A 15,513-nucleotide genomic window follows, 5' to 3' on the forward strand; every position below is an offset into this window, starting at 1 on the left:
CTTCAAAAATAGTTACAATAGTTGACCTAGACTATTACATCGTCTAAAATGCTTAGCCCTGAAACCCGGGCGTTACATTTATGCCATTAGAACTCCCCATGCAAAGTTTAAGATGTTGTTATGGCCTTTTGAGCAAAAAGGGACATGCATGGATGTAAATGCAGTAGCTTTGCGTGTTATTCCAACCCTAGAATGTTAGATCTGGGTGCTGGACACTTTGTGCTAGACTGAAATCGTCTTAATAAATGTGGACATAAAGTGACTCAGCGAGTCACTCATAGGACTCGGCGAGTCAGGCCGTTTCCTTGCCCAAAACCCTTCTGCTAGCAAGTATGAGTTGAGTTGGTTAGGAACTCAGCCAGTCTGGTTCATAGTGGACCTAAAGATCATCGTACTCGACGAGTTCAAGGATGAACTCGGCAAGTCTGAGGCAATCTCCCAACCCATGAAGGCGGACTCGACGACTTGTTCATAGAACTCGGCGAGTCATAGACTGGACACCGTCATATGATGAAGATGAACTCGACGAGTTCAAGGATGAACTCGGCGAGTCGGTTGAAGATGGTCCCGATGTTATGGTTAAAGGTGAACTCATCGTGTTCTTTCTAGACTCGACGAGTAGAGTCGGGGGTTGTATCATTTTAAAAGAATAGGGACTCGACAAGTTGTTCGTATCATTTTAAAAGAATAGGGACTCGACGAGTTCTTGGACCAACTCGGCGAGTCAAGTCAATTGGATGTTGACTTTGACCAAGTTTGACCTGGTTTGACTTTTGAGGGAATTGTGGTCTAAGTGTTATTTTTGGGTATTAATAGTTCGGGGAGCAGAAGGATCAGCAGTTCAGGAGTCGCCTGATAGCAGTCAGAAGTGTTCAGCTAGTCTTCAGCAGTGCAAGGTGAGTCTCCTCACTGTTTATATGGGTCTAAGGCACCAATATCGGCCCATTATGTTTATGTTTATGTATAGTAAGAAGAACCGGGGGTTAGCCCTAGGCACTTATTGTATATGTTCTGGGTTTCGACCTGATGTCGTCCGAGGCCCGAGGAAGGTTAGAATGTTGGAGGTCTTTGTGATTCTTGCATGAGTAGGTATGACAGATTCAGGACCGGGGGTCCGATGTCGGGGTAAGCATGTAGTATGTTAGATGATAGTATGTCTTCGGGCCGGGGGTGTGATGTCGGGGAAATTCCGAGGAAGATTCTTATGTTGTATGCTAGATTATACTTGTTATCTCTGTGATAATTGTATGTACCTGGTAGGGAGGTGAGTGTGGGTGAGGTCTCGTATCTCATCACTAGCTGAGTGTGGATGGGTTTCCATATCTCGACATTAGCAGAGTAGGGGCGAGGCCCGGGATAGGAAGGGAGTGACTGTGGGTGGGGGCCCGTATCTCACTACTAACAGGAGTATGGACGGGGTTCCACAATTTCAGTAGCAGGACAGGGGCGAGGCCCTAGTTAGGCGAGGCCTTAGATCAGGGAACAGTTAGAGAGTGTTTATTTATTAGTATGTTATTTGATTGTATGTATGTATGTAGCGGGCGAGGCCCGGAGGCAGGCGGGCCCTAAGAGAGACAGATTTGTATACTGAGCGGGGCTCGATGTCAGGTGAGACCTGATGCCAGGTGGGGCCTAATGCCGAGCGGGACCCGATGTCGGGCAAGGCCCAATGCAGCGGGCGGGGGCCCAGTACGTGGTAATATGTTCTTGGTTATGCGTGTGGTATGTGTTAGGGTTGGAAACTCACTAAGCTTCGTGTTTGCGGTTATAAGTTTTGGTTTCAGGTACTTCCGGTAGCGGAGGGAAGAGCTCGGGGTGATCGCATGGCACATACACCAAAGGAGTTTTAGCATGGGATGTTTACTCTGATAAAACGAACAGGTGTTTTGAAATGATACCCTGTTGTGATATATAATCCTTTAGTTATGGTTGAAAGGACTTAACACTTATGGTTTATTAATGTTTTAAAAAAAAATTAGTCATGATTTTTGGGACGTTACACTACAAGCCAAGGTATGAACTTGATACCTCAAAGAGATTGCAACAAGTGAGATGATTCTGGATCTATGACCTTCCTTCTAAGCAAAGCACCTTCAATCTTCAAAGCTTCCTTCACAATGAGCAAAACAACCACTAAAATCCTATCAAGGGCTCAAGAACACCACCAAGAAAGCTTAAGGGATGAATTAGGGTTTTAGGAGGTTTGGGGGCTGGTAAAGAGGCCATTCCTAGGGTCTTAAGGTGTTTATATAGGCTACAACACACTTAATTTAGGGTTTCTTGAACTCCTCGTACGCTCAACGTACAAGGCCGAAGCTTCGCGATTAAACTGCTGACTACACTCAGCGTACGTCAAGGTATGCCTCGTGTAAGGGTCCTCGCACGAGTATGCCCTGCGTACTCCCCATGTACACATCGCTTACTGGGGTTTTTTCCCAAAACTCTAAATTCATTCAAAGGCCATAACTTCTTCATTATAGATCTGATTCCGACGATCTTTATATCCATTAAAAGGTAACGAGAAGCTCTACGCTTTTATCATCTCATAATCGCCTTAAAATTTCCCAAACAAAAATCCAATTTCCATCAAAGTCCAAGCTGACACTTTACCAAAATACCCCTTGGCTCCAAAACACAAACCGAACCCCCGGGTCATGTAAATTTACATCACTCGCATCCAAAAAGGTCCAAATCTCATTTCCTCAATGGTCCTAAGCTTGATAATTCTCGATCATTGGTCACCACCTCCGAAATAGGAAACCATTCGGAACACGATATTACATCTACTTTATGCCCCCACAAAGCACAAAAAAAAAATTTGAGATTAAATGAACAAATTCAAAATAGTTTGTGGGGCTAATGTGTCATTCTCTTGTATTTTTTTTTTTATAATTTCTTAAGTTCATTTGTATTTTTTGAACATGTTAAATTTCAATAATGTTTTTTTATACAAAATTAAAACTTAGTTACATTTTTAAGTCATTTTCCCTATACCGTTTGTTATAGAGGCCTTATATTTCAGCCTTGTCTTGTTATCTTTAAATTTCTAGAGATGTTTAAATCAACATAGAGAGTATGTTCTAATATATTATTTCGTGCATTTATTATTATTGTGTCTATCGTTATCGAATTGAAGAGACTATACATGATGATACATCACGTAGGTCAATTCAATCACTTGCGAATCAAGTTGTTTTGTCTTTTTTTTTTCATTGTGTCAGCCTTTAGCAAACATTCGCTAGCTACCGTCGAATATGATTGTTGTGCTGCTTCATGCCTTTTTATCCCAAGGACGAAGTAATAACTTTTGGTTTCATTTCTTTTGCAACCCCACACGTTTTCTTTAAGACATTAATGTTGAAAACTATCGGATATTTTATCAACTTCACTTTCTTTTTAAGCAACGATGTGGTTCTCCTGATTCACTTGTACGTAGGACCTTTAATGGTACAAAAATAGCACCAACTACCTTTAGAGATTAAATGTAGGGAAAATACCGTAAATAGTCAAAGAATAGGGGGTATTTTCAAAAAATAGACATAAAAATAGACTTTTCCGGATATAGACATGCATTCTGCGGAGGTAGCTCCGCAGAATGGCAAAATCGTAAATAAATCAATGTATTTAAGAAAAACACTAAAAATCCATTCCGCGGAGGTAGCTCCAAGGAATGGATCTTTACTGTGTTTTTTTTCGCATCGATTCTTTGGGGTTTATATTTATTTCTCAAACTAATTATTTTTAAGAAATGATTATCATACTATTATAATCTTTACTTGAAAATAATTAGTTGGGGAATTAATATAAACCCTGAAGAATCGATATTTAAAAAAAAAAAAAAAAAAAAAAAAAAAAAAAAAAACTCAATATCAATTCCGCGGAAATGACGTCATTCCGCGGAATGTATGTCTATAACTGGAAAAATCAAATTTTGTGACTAAATTTAGAAATCCACTCCCATATTTTGTCTATTTGTGATATTTTCCCTTAAATGTAGGGTTATTGTGTTCATGTAAGAATATTTTTTATATTTTGGGTTTATTTCCAATTAAGTTATTGTTTTATTTTTTTTTAAATGAAAAAAGATTAAAAAATCACTAAAAAATATTTATATGTTTGACATTTTAGCCGGTAAAAAAATAATCAATCGGTCAAAATGTTTATGAAATAAAATTTGATGGTGTTTTCTAAATGAAAAAAATCAGAGTTGATATGTTTTTCTTAAAATTATTATTCCATAGTAATTTAATTTTATTATTTTATTATAACTTTACTATATTTTCTTTACTATATTTTCTTTGTTGAAGCAAGATAATTTCATCATAATCTTAGTGTATTTCTTTTCTTTTGGATCCAAATAATCTGTATTAAGACATAAAGTATTAGTATATTGTTATGATTTTGTTGTATTATTTTATTTGACAGAATATACATTATGTTTGTAATCTTACTGTATTTTTCTTATGACACATGGTATTATTATTTTTACTTTAATCATATACAAAGATAATACTACATGTCTAACAGAAATAGTACAATAAGATTATAATAATACAATATTTTCTATCAAACATAAAAAATATTTTCTATCAAACATAATACTAACTTTTGAGCATATAAAATACATTAGTATTAGCATTGTAAGTGTCATGTGACTGTTTTCATTGCAAATTAATTATTTTTATCATAGTTAGTTAACGAGTTAATTAGCAAGATAGTTAGGCTCGTGTTCGATAATGATGTGTAGCTTGGTAAATGTATATATATTTGTTATATCCAATTTAGTAGACATCAAAATATATGGTCTTTTTCAGAAAAAATAGGTTTTTCTGGATTTTTAACATCATATTTTATATCTTTAATTATATATATATATATATATATATATATATATATATATATATATATAAAGCATGTCTCGAGCAATGTTTTAAAAAACCAATTTTTTTAGTTGAACCGCCCGGTGACGGGTTATTGGTTCGAACATCCGGTCAACTTGGTTTTTTAGAATATTTCATGTATTTTTTATTTTCTTATATATATATATATATATATATATATATATATATATATATATATATATATATATATATATATATATATATATATATAACCAAAAATTTGATACTCACAAGTTATACGTGACCGTAAGCTTTGCATCAATCAAAATACATCAAAAATAAAAATCAAGTATAATACCAAAATAAAATATAGTTTTAGAGAAATATTAAACCTATCAAAGACAGAGATTTTGATACATAGAGTGTTAAATGCGTCAGCTTGATCGCTTAGTAAATAAAATTCAATATAAACTTCATCATAAAAAATATTCACTCTCTTATTAAGACTGGTTCAATAACGGTTCAATATAACCGATTCAACTGAATTTTTGTAAAAACCTACCGGTTCGTTATGAATCATAAATAGATATAAAACCAATATTGTTTTAACCGCTCTTTTCGCCAGGTCCTGTACAACCGGTTCGAAATGGTTTTTGAAAACATTGATCCCGAGTCTCTGAGTTACTTGACAACTTTTATTTGCTAGAAGTAGTAGCCACACAAATTGAGAAGTTAACAACCCGACATTAGAGATTAGAAAATTATGCGATCACTTTTTTTTTTCTGTTAATCCTTTTGGATTGGATCGTGCTAAGAAGTCCTGGCCATAACATTAAGACAAGTCGTCTTTCACATAATTAGAAAAAAGAAAAAGCAAATGCGAAATAGAAAACATGATTTGTAAGTGATTAGGGTTTAGGTGTAGACATTTTAGGCAAATGAAACCGTCATGCTACAAATAATTCGATATCATACATTCTTGTAGAAAAGAATGATAATGACTTGTAACTAATCATCTAAAAGTTTAAGGTGAGTTAAATTACAAATACTTTATTCAACTTTCGATTCTTTTAAAACATTATCGTTTTGTTAATTGATATTTCTCCTGTTTACTAATATTAGAATATGATTTGTGTGTCATATGGCTTTTGAAAATTGGTTAAGTATTTTCAAATATATTATTATGCTTTACTGAATAAATAAAGATTTTATTGTATTTTCTTAGTTTTTAGTTGCATACGAGTAAAAAAGATTCATACGTATAAGACAATCAAGTGCGGGTTTATGTTTTTCTCATGTTCTTATATTTGAAGTGGTCTATGAAAGGCAACAATAATTTTTTTTTTCATATACAATAATTTATATCTTAAAATTTTGTACTATACAATCCTATAAAACATAAATTGTTATATATAAAGAAGAAAAATATTATATACGAATCAATTTCCCATTTATATTTTACCTTCCTTCTTATAACACGATCCTTACGGCATATGGGTCGGAATTAATGCTGTTGTTATTTCTTTAAGATGTATTATTTAACTGTGACAGAAGCAGTTTAAATATATTTTGGACTTAGAGGCAAACACGTAACAAAAAGCCCTTGATGTAAAATAAAACACTAATATGAAAATATATGCACAATTTATTTTATATTGGTATAATCATTAATAAACTATATATATATATATATATATATATATATATATATATATATATATATATATATATATGTGTGTGTGTGTGTGTGTGTGTGTGTTCAGGTTCATTTGAGACCATTCTAATTTTGTGAGACCGTGAGACCAAATCTAAAAATAATTTTAAAATGCAAAATAAATGGAAAAATCCAAAAACTTTTTTTTAAATATTATTTTCGGAACTTGAATTAACTAAAAAAATAAAAAAAAATCCCGTTTTTTTTTTGAAAAATATGTGAAATATTCTAATAGAATATTACACTGTACATATTCTAAAAAATAATTTTAAAATGCAAAATAAATGGAAAAATCTAAAAATTCTTTTTTTAAATATTATTTTCGGAACTTGAATTAACTAAAAAATAAAAAATAAATAAAAAAAATCTCGATTTTTTTTTAAAATACGTGAAATATTCTAATAGAATATTACATTGTACATATTCTAAAAAAAATAAAAAAAATGTGTCTCATGGTCTCACAAAATTAGGCCGTCTTACATGAACCTAACCCTATATATATATATATATATATATATATATATATATATATATATATATATATATATATATATATATATATATATATATATATATATATATATATATACCCTAAGATTTTTGACATTATTTCATTTTTTGGGCCAAACCCGTAGCCAATTCTGCATCCACTTTTGGGCTGACCCTGAAAGGCGGTGGGGAAAGCGTTGGAAGCATTGTTGATAGTAGTGTTGAAGGGTGGAATCAGAAATTTTCGATAGAGGTAGCACATATTTTTTTACAGTAATTTATAGTAAGATAAATAGAATTAAATATTACAATGTCATTAGATATAAGTCTAGGTGTAGTTAAAGTTGACAATACACCATGAAAATCCAATAAAAGAAAAAAATATTGAAACGAAATGGAAATTTGAATTAATGTTCGTGTCGTCATGTATAAAAAAGTCAATGTCGTATTGTGTCGTGTTTGTGTTCAAATTTCGTCACAAAAATTAACATGATATGATACGGAAATAAAACTCAATAAACACGACATATAATGACTTATACATGATGTATACTTAATTAAATATTGCGCATAAAATATATAAATTTAAATAAAATGATTTATTTCACTTGACACAATCCATTACACGTCTTCGGATGTTCGTATAATTCCCATGTCAAACACACAAACAACTCCAATCGACATGCATTTATATTTCTTATAGTTTTAATAAGTGGGGGTTTGTAACTTATAGCAAATAGTTATATGCTTACTCAACTGTTGCATTTGATTGGACCCATATATTTCATAAAGACATTCAATGGGCGTAATTGGACATTTAGCTTCTTTGGACTTTAAAATTAGGCTAAATAGAAACACCACAATTGAAAAAAAAAATTGTGCATGATCCATGATTTTTTGAGGGGTAGCAAGTGCTACCCCTACCAACCATATGGTTCTGCCCTTGGTAGTGTTGTGGTGTCCTCGTGATAGTGGTGTTAATGATGTTTGAGGCATGCATGTTCTTAGCATGTTCATCATGACCGATTATGCATGGACAAATTTGTTGAGGGCCTAAATTTTGATTCATCTTTAATAGGATATTAAAAAAAAAGTAGTCTTAAATTGTATATCTTGATTTACTAGTATAGGAAGATTGAAAAAAAAAATGTCAAAGAAAAAAGACCTAAATTGTAGAGGAGTAAAGAATGGGATTTTTGGTGGATTAAACGAAATTTATTCAAAGAATTTTAATTTGATATTAAATATTTAAAATCAAAATTTTAAAATATGAAATTAGTTGACTTTTGGATCTTGGTAGTTGATAATGGTTAGCTTCATGTTAAACAAATGGTAATCGTCAATTGGTTCCTTTTTATGGGTTTTATTTTTGACGTGTTGAGGACATGTGATCAAATTTTAAATGGTGTCATGGAACAGTAATCAGTATGAAGGTTATCTAGTTTAGGGATTTACTTATGGCTAAGGGTTATAGTTGGATGGATAGGATCGACCACACAGGAAATCACGTGTTATTTATTCATGGTGACATTGGTGAAGAATGTTTTATTGTTGACCCTAAGAGGTTTATGGATCATACCATGGAAGTAAGGATCATGTACACCCACCGATTTTGTAAGTGCATAGTTAGGTTGAAGCATCAAGGAGTTTGTATAGTTGCATGTATCTTCGAAAGTGTTGGTTTTTGGTCACAAACCCATGTGTCTTTGTAGATGCATATTGGTTATCGAGCTTTTGGGCACAAGTGTTGTAAGTCGGTTTTTGTTTTCACTTGCAGATGTAATTTTGTATTAAACATACGGTTAGACTTTGTATCCCGTTCGAGGTGGAGATTTGTGACTTTGAGTTAGACAGATATACAAAGTCGGTGGGCCAAAAATGTAAATTATGGGGAAAAAGTAAAATTGATTTTATATTTCTTAACGGGTGTTATTATAGGTAAATCCACACTCGTATAAATTATCAAATTATAGGGATGTAAATTATGGGGAAAAAGTAAAATTGATTTTATATTTCTTAACGGGTGTTATTATAGGTACATCCACACTCGTATAAATTATCAAATTATAGGGATACATACGCTATTTGATTCATAATGAGGGGCTACACAAAACAATTTGGGGGTACGTAAAGAATTACCCTTCTTAATTATCAGTAATTTTCTCTCTTTTAAACTAATGAAGTAGAGATTTTTGGCTATATTTCTTTGTTCTAGTTATTCCACAAACATAGTCTTAAGTGGTGTTTGGGATTGATTATGTTTAATAACTTATGTTTATTTATAAAAGTGTTTATTAGTTTTTTCAGTGATAAAAATTAAGTTTAAAAAGAAGTTTGGATTAGCTTATCAGGTGTCAAAACATAATAAGTTGAGAAGTTATTTTTTGGTTTTTTACAATTATGTTTATAGATGTAAAATGATTATATATATATATATATATATATATATATATATATATATATATATATATATATATATATATATATATATATATATATATATATATATACTAACTTATCAAAACCTCATTATTTAAGTAAATAAGCATTTTTAATTTTAATCTATCAAAACATTAAAAAAAATTATTACTAGTGTCAAAGTGCAATAAACACATTAAAAAAGCAATCTCAAACACCCCTTAATTATGTTTGTTAATATCATGCCACATTACAAAATTGGGTAAATTACATCAATCATCTCTCGTACATGTGTCAAAACGTATGTTTAGTCTCTATTGTTAAAAATTAACTCGTATCGTCCCTCGTTAATTTAAAACTAAAACGTTTTATCCATCCGGACATAAAAATACCACTTTGACCTTATGTGTTTCTTTTTTGATTTATTTATTATTTACTAACTATTAATCTATTAAATAAAATTGTTTAATTAAATATATGGTTGCTTCACTATTTCCATTGACCAACACCATTACCACTACCGTCGATCATCACCACCACCACTATTGGGTTCAGTTTTTTTTCGCGTTTGCCGGAAGAAGATCACTACCAACGACACTACTCCGGCGAGATCTTCGACAACTCTCTCAAGACCCTAATAACCCTTTATCTCCTCTCATTCTCTCCCTTGTACCCCTTTCTCTCTCACATGACTCCCAACTTTTCTGGTGAATCTAGACTGAAAAGGAAGAACAGATCGGCAAACCACAGACTTAACAGGAAGAACTTTTCCGATGTATCCCTAAATCATCGTCGCAATATGAAGTGTCAAAAACCAAACCCTATATCATATTTGTATCCTTTGATCTTTTATGATGTATATCCAAAAGTGTCATAGTCACCACCATTGCAAAAATAAATAACCACTTCCTCAAATCTATGTTTTCGAACAGAGGTGGCAATAGTTAGGGTTTTAGCACAGATCTACGATGGTGATGGCGGTCATGGCATACGTGTTTTCATCACAAATCTATGATATCGAAGGCGGCTCTATGATGCCAACCTTCTCCGGCGAGGCGATGGCTTGAGACATTACTGGAAGTGAGGGAGTTGGGTGGACACAGTGATAGATGTCGGGAGAAGGTCCGCAGGAGGATGGAGGTGGTGATGGTGGTTGTAACATGTCGGTGACTTGCCGAAGGATAGAGGTTATGATGGGTCCCATTTTTCCCTCTCATCAAATGTGTGTCCATGTGTGTTTCCAGTCAGTAAAAGAGTGTGGGGAAAGTGAAGGGGGAGGGATGGTATAAAGGGTCCCTATTTATTTAAATTGAAAATAAGAATAAAAATATCAAATTAATTGGAAAATTAAAAGACAATGATATTATGGTCATTTCAGTTTTGGCACGGACTAAATTCGCAACAAAATCGTCTTTTATAAATGAGCATACAATGTTAAACCAAACGAGAGACGGTTCGAATTAATTTTTGAAAATAAGGATTAAATGTGCTTTTTAAAACCTGCACAAAAGGCGATTAGTGTAATTTACCCTACAAAATTTGTCAATTCTTCTAAAGAAACCCATATAGAACCTAAAAAATTATCCGTTTAACTTAAAACCAAGCTACAAAACATCATTCATTAACTCAAAATAGAGTAGGCATGAGCAAACGGACCGAACCGGCCGGAACCGGCCCGACCCAGATCAGACCTGAGAACCGGTTGCGGCCAAAATCAGGAACCAAACAGGCCCGGCGGTTCTACCGGGTCCGGTTTTTGCCGGGTTTTCGATTTTGGAATTGGTCTGATTTGACACGCTTTTTTGTGGGGTTTGTAACTCATTCAATTTTAACAAAATCAAACGTTTTTATAGTCTAAACTTAACTACAAAACCTAAACTACGTGTAGGAAAAAGATTCAAGTCAAAAAAACTTAAACTGAGTGAGTTATGCACATTTGAACAACAAAGTCAGATTACGTTTAATTGTTGTAACATAAAAAAATTCTGATTTGAAACACTTCCTTGTGAGGCTTGTAACTCATTCAATTTTTAACCAAATCAATCGTTTTTATAGTCTAAACTTAACTATAAATCCTAATTTACATGTAAGAAAAAGATTCAGGTCAAAAAAAAGTTAAATTGAGTGAGTTATGCAACTTTCAAAATTTGAGTGAGTTATTCGGTCCGGTTCCCGGTTTTGGGCTGGTTCCAATGACCGGTTCTTACCGGGTCCCAGTTCAAAAAATTGACGAAATTATAGTATCAATCCCATCCCGACCGGTTCCATCGGGTTTCTGTTCCGGTACTAGTTCCGACTCCGGGACCAGCTCCCCAGTCCATATGCTCATCCCTAAAATAGAGCATCGTTGATTGCAAAAGCCACATAAAGCATCACAGCTACATTCAGTTATCACAAATTAGATAGAGCAACATGACAAGCAACTTAATCCCTATGTGATTTTATGCCTTTAGATGTACACTGTCAAGAGAATCTTAAATCTCTTTCTGTTTAAAATGTTTTCTTTTTAATTGTTATGCTTTGCATAATTAAGTTTACTATTTAAAAAGTTAAAGTTATTTACACAATTGATGTCGTAATCAACATCTCAACACCATTCTACAATAAATTGTATGCAAACAAGACTTTGCAAACAAATTTACAAGAAACATTTTGGTAAGATCTTGTTTGATATGATTGCGATTTCTTTTAGAGTAAATTACATAAATGGTCCCTGTTGTGGTATAGGGTAATATACGTGTTTGGTCCCTAACTTATTTTTTTAACCCAGACATTGCTTCTGATTTGTTTTTGTTGCATTTTTGGTCTCTCTCAAACATTAAAAAAAAAAAACTAATTTACCCTTATTGATATTTTTTAGTTTATTAAAAGAAAATTGATAATAAGTTTGTGGTACCACCTCATTTATACATTCAACCTCCTTCCTCCACTCTCACTCAAAACCCCACGAGACCTTTCAACCTTTTCTCTCTGTCGGCAACCATTCACCACCACAATCCTCTCGTTATTGCCACCACAAGTTGGATGGACAAGGGTTTACTGGCAAACCTACCTGCACCCAATTTCTTCTCTGCTCTATCGTCTACATCTAATGCTCGTGGTGGTGAGGGTTTGTCTCCATCGATGGTCATGTAACTGTACCGAAGATTCGAAGCCTAAAAATAATAATATAATCATGATCTGGATATCGAAGTAGAAATTGAGCAACTTCCCACATACACTTGTAGGCTTGTCTCAATCGACGTTCAAAGAAATACATCGTGCAAGAAACACTGGTATAAACCGTCATATTCAATTGTGAATTTGTGTTTAGTTCAATCTCTATTCCCTATGATTATGTGCTCTCAATCGCGAAAGTATGTCTTGTTCATTTGGGTATGTCTGGTTTAGTCGTTCCAATTAGGGTTATGGAGTCGGATTCAATCGAGTCTATGAAACTTCGAATTCAAAGGTACAAAGATTCAATTGAGTCTATGAAACATCAAACCAGGCAAAGAGTACGGTGTTTCAGATTGATTTAATTTCCAAAATCGATTTTCAAACGAAGGTGCACTTTAGAAATGTATTTCACACGTTTGTGGTCTATTCAGTTTTCCGATGGTGTTGCAATGACCGAAAATATGATCTGGCATAACCGAAAATATGATCTGGCGTAACCAGGTGATGATGGGGTGTCGGCTACAAGTTGTTACGGTAATAGTGTGGCCGATGAGATGCAGGAAGAGAAAGAGGGTGTAAAAAAAAGAGAGATAGGGGTGAATTGTGGTGGGTCCTATCTAAATTATTATTATTAAAAAAACAATAATATAAAAACTAAAAAATATGTATATAAAGGTAGAATTATAATAGTCATTTCATGTCTGCTAGGACGAAATTCGCAATAAAAAGAAAATATAGGGACGGTCCGAGTCCAAAACAAAAGTTAGGGACTCAACATGCAATTTTGCCCAAACCACAAGGACAATTCAGTAATTTACTCTTTCTTTTATATAAAGAAACACAACTGTCCCATGAATGATACATTTTACACTAAACAGACAAAACATCCTGTGTTTTCATTCAAATTTGAAAAAACAATTCAATATCTTATCCCATCTCAATGATTTCATTGTCCAAACACTACCTAACTTTATAAACAAGAAAGTGGTCATTTGGGTGATAAAATTCAAATAACATTCATGAATTTAAAAGTTCGATAATTTAATAAATGGCAATAACATTAAACAGAATCCATCAAAGGTGAAAGATCAACATTAAAAAATCAGAAACTTTGTGCTAATTACCATTAAACAAGCATATATGTAAACATCTAAAGATCAAAACTTGATTATCCAATATAACTGCAAACAATTCTTGAATTGCATAAAGACATGAAGTAGAGAATCAACCAGATTGATATAATATAATCAACAGAAGTAACATAGGAGAAAACATCAAACTTCACGAACAAAACTGAGATTAAGGACCAGCCCTCCAAATATATTCATAGGATTAAGACACAAGATCTAGAATGTGACTTCCAATGTATCGTTCAATTAACAAGAAAAAAGAAAAGCTAAGAACTAATTAACCAAATGTACCTCAAAAATCTTAAGCCGATAGTAATGTCGAGGATACACTTTTGTTAGTTTATTGATCAAGCATTGGTTGGGCATTCTCTAGCAAAGTGTCCAGGTTCTCCACAATGGTAGCAGTTACCACCCCCGCCACCAGACCTAAAGCCGCCGCCGCCGCCGCCTCCACCAGATCTAGAGAAACCACGGCCGCCGCCGCCCCCACCACCTCCTCCTGAGGTACAGTCCCTTGCCATATGCCCTTGTTCGCCACAAGTGTAGCATCCACCACCACCGCCACCGCCACCACCTCCGCCACCATTAACTCCACGTCCGCGAGAACAATCCCTAGCTAAATGACCAAACCCTCCGCAGTTATAACAACCGCCGCCACCGCCACCAGCTCCAGCGCTGCTACTACAATCCCTTGCGATATGCCCAACCCCACCACAGTTATAACATTCACGTCCGCCGCCACCACCGCCGCTCCGGAACCCACCGCCGTTACCATTGTTTCCCCTGAAACCTCCACCATCATTGTACCCTCCGCCTCCGCCGCCACGGCTGAATCCGTATCCATCGCCACCTCCTCTACGACCTCCACCACCGTATCCATCGCGATTACGGTTTCTGTCGCCGGTAGATCCATCTAAAGCGGCAACATTAACAGCTTGTTGCCGATTGTTCTTCTCGACAACTAGAAACTTGACTTTCTGACCATCCTGGAGGCTACGGTAGCCGTCAGCTTGAATCTCGGATTGATGAACAAACAGATCATCGCCGCCATCATCTGGCTTGATAAATCCGAAACCCTTGGCTGCATGGAAACGAATCACTACCCCAGTCGATGCTTCCTCCGCCATTGGCGCCGATCGCTGAAAGCTGATAGCGAGTGTGAGATTTGTGAAGAGAGCGATGTCAATGGAACCCTAATTCACACAGGCCCTTTTTGAGTTCCCTCTGCTTTTGTGCTCTGTTTATTCACGATATTGGGTCATGCCATATCTCCACAAAATAATAGTATTCTTTTTCACTTTTCTTTTCTATAATACAGTATCTTTTAAAATTAATTTAACGTATTTTTTTATTTTATGGAGATATCTATTTTATTTTCGTTTTTTAACCTTATATTTAAAAAATAATATTTCACAAATAGTTCTTATGATTTTTATTTTTTATGAAACAGTTCTTATAGAACATTTTTTTGTGTGTGGATTATTTATTGTAGAGTAAACATTGCATATCATCAGTTCTTATGACTAATATTGTTAGTTTCTGTTAAATATAATATGAATAGACTATATTAACTGTAACATCCCAAAATTCAGGTAAGCTATTTAACCCTTTCATTTTATCAAGTTGTCAAGATTGGTCCATTGAGAGAGTTTTTGTAGTAAATGAGTATGTTGCGCGTACTCATGCGCTTAATTTGGATGCGGACTCGCCTGGGTACCCAGGGTTACGTTGGGCGTAACGGGTCTAGATGCAAACCCTAAAT

The 15,513-nt window shown here is 34.2% G+C and overlaps 1 protein-coding gene across 1 annotated transcript; it reads right to left on the reverse strand.

Annotated features, from left to right (window-relative positions):
- Positions 1-13,838: 13,838 nt before the first annotated feature.
- LOC111897641 (cold shock protein 2) lies at positions 13,839-15,023 on the reverse strand. The gene has a single exon (XM_052769348.1). The coding sequence runs from the start codon at positions 14,876-14,878 to the stop codon at positions 14,099-14,101; it is 780 nt and encodes a 259-aa protein (XP_052625308.1). The 5' UTR covers positions 14,879-15,023; the 3' UTR covers positions 13,839-14,098.
- Between the last annotated feature and the right edge of the window lie 490 nt (positions 15,024-15,513).

This window comes from Lactuca sativa, chromosome 3 (genome assembly GCF_002870075.4).
Source record: "Lactuca sativa cultivar Salinas chromosome 3, Lsat_Salinas_v11, whole genome shotgun sequence".
NCBI lineage: Eukaryota > Viridiplantae > Streptophyta > Magnoliopsida > Asterales > Asteraceae > Lactuca > Lactuca sativa.

Bases quoted from the DNA above. Each gene is read 5' to 3' on its own strand.
- LOC111897641 (XM_052769348.1), bottom strand. From the start codon at position 14,878: ATGGCGGAGGAAGCATCGACTGGGGTAGTGATTCGTTTCCATGCAGCC.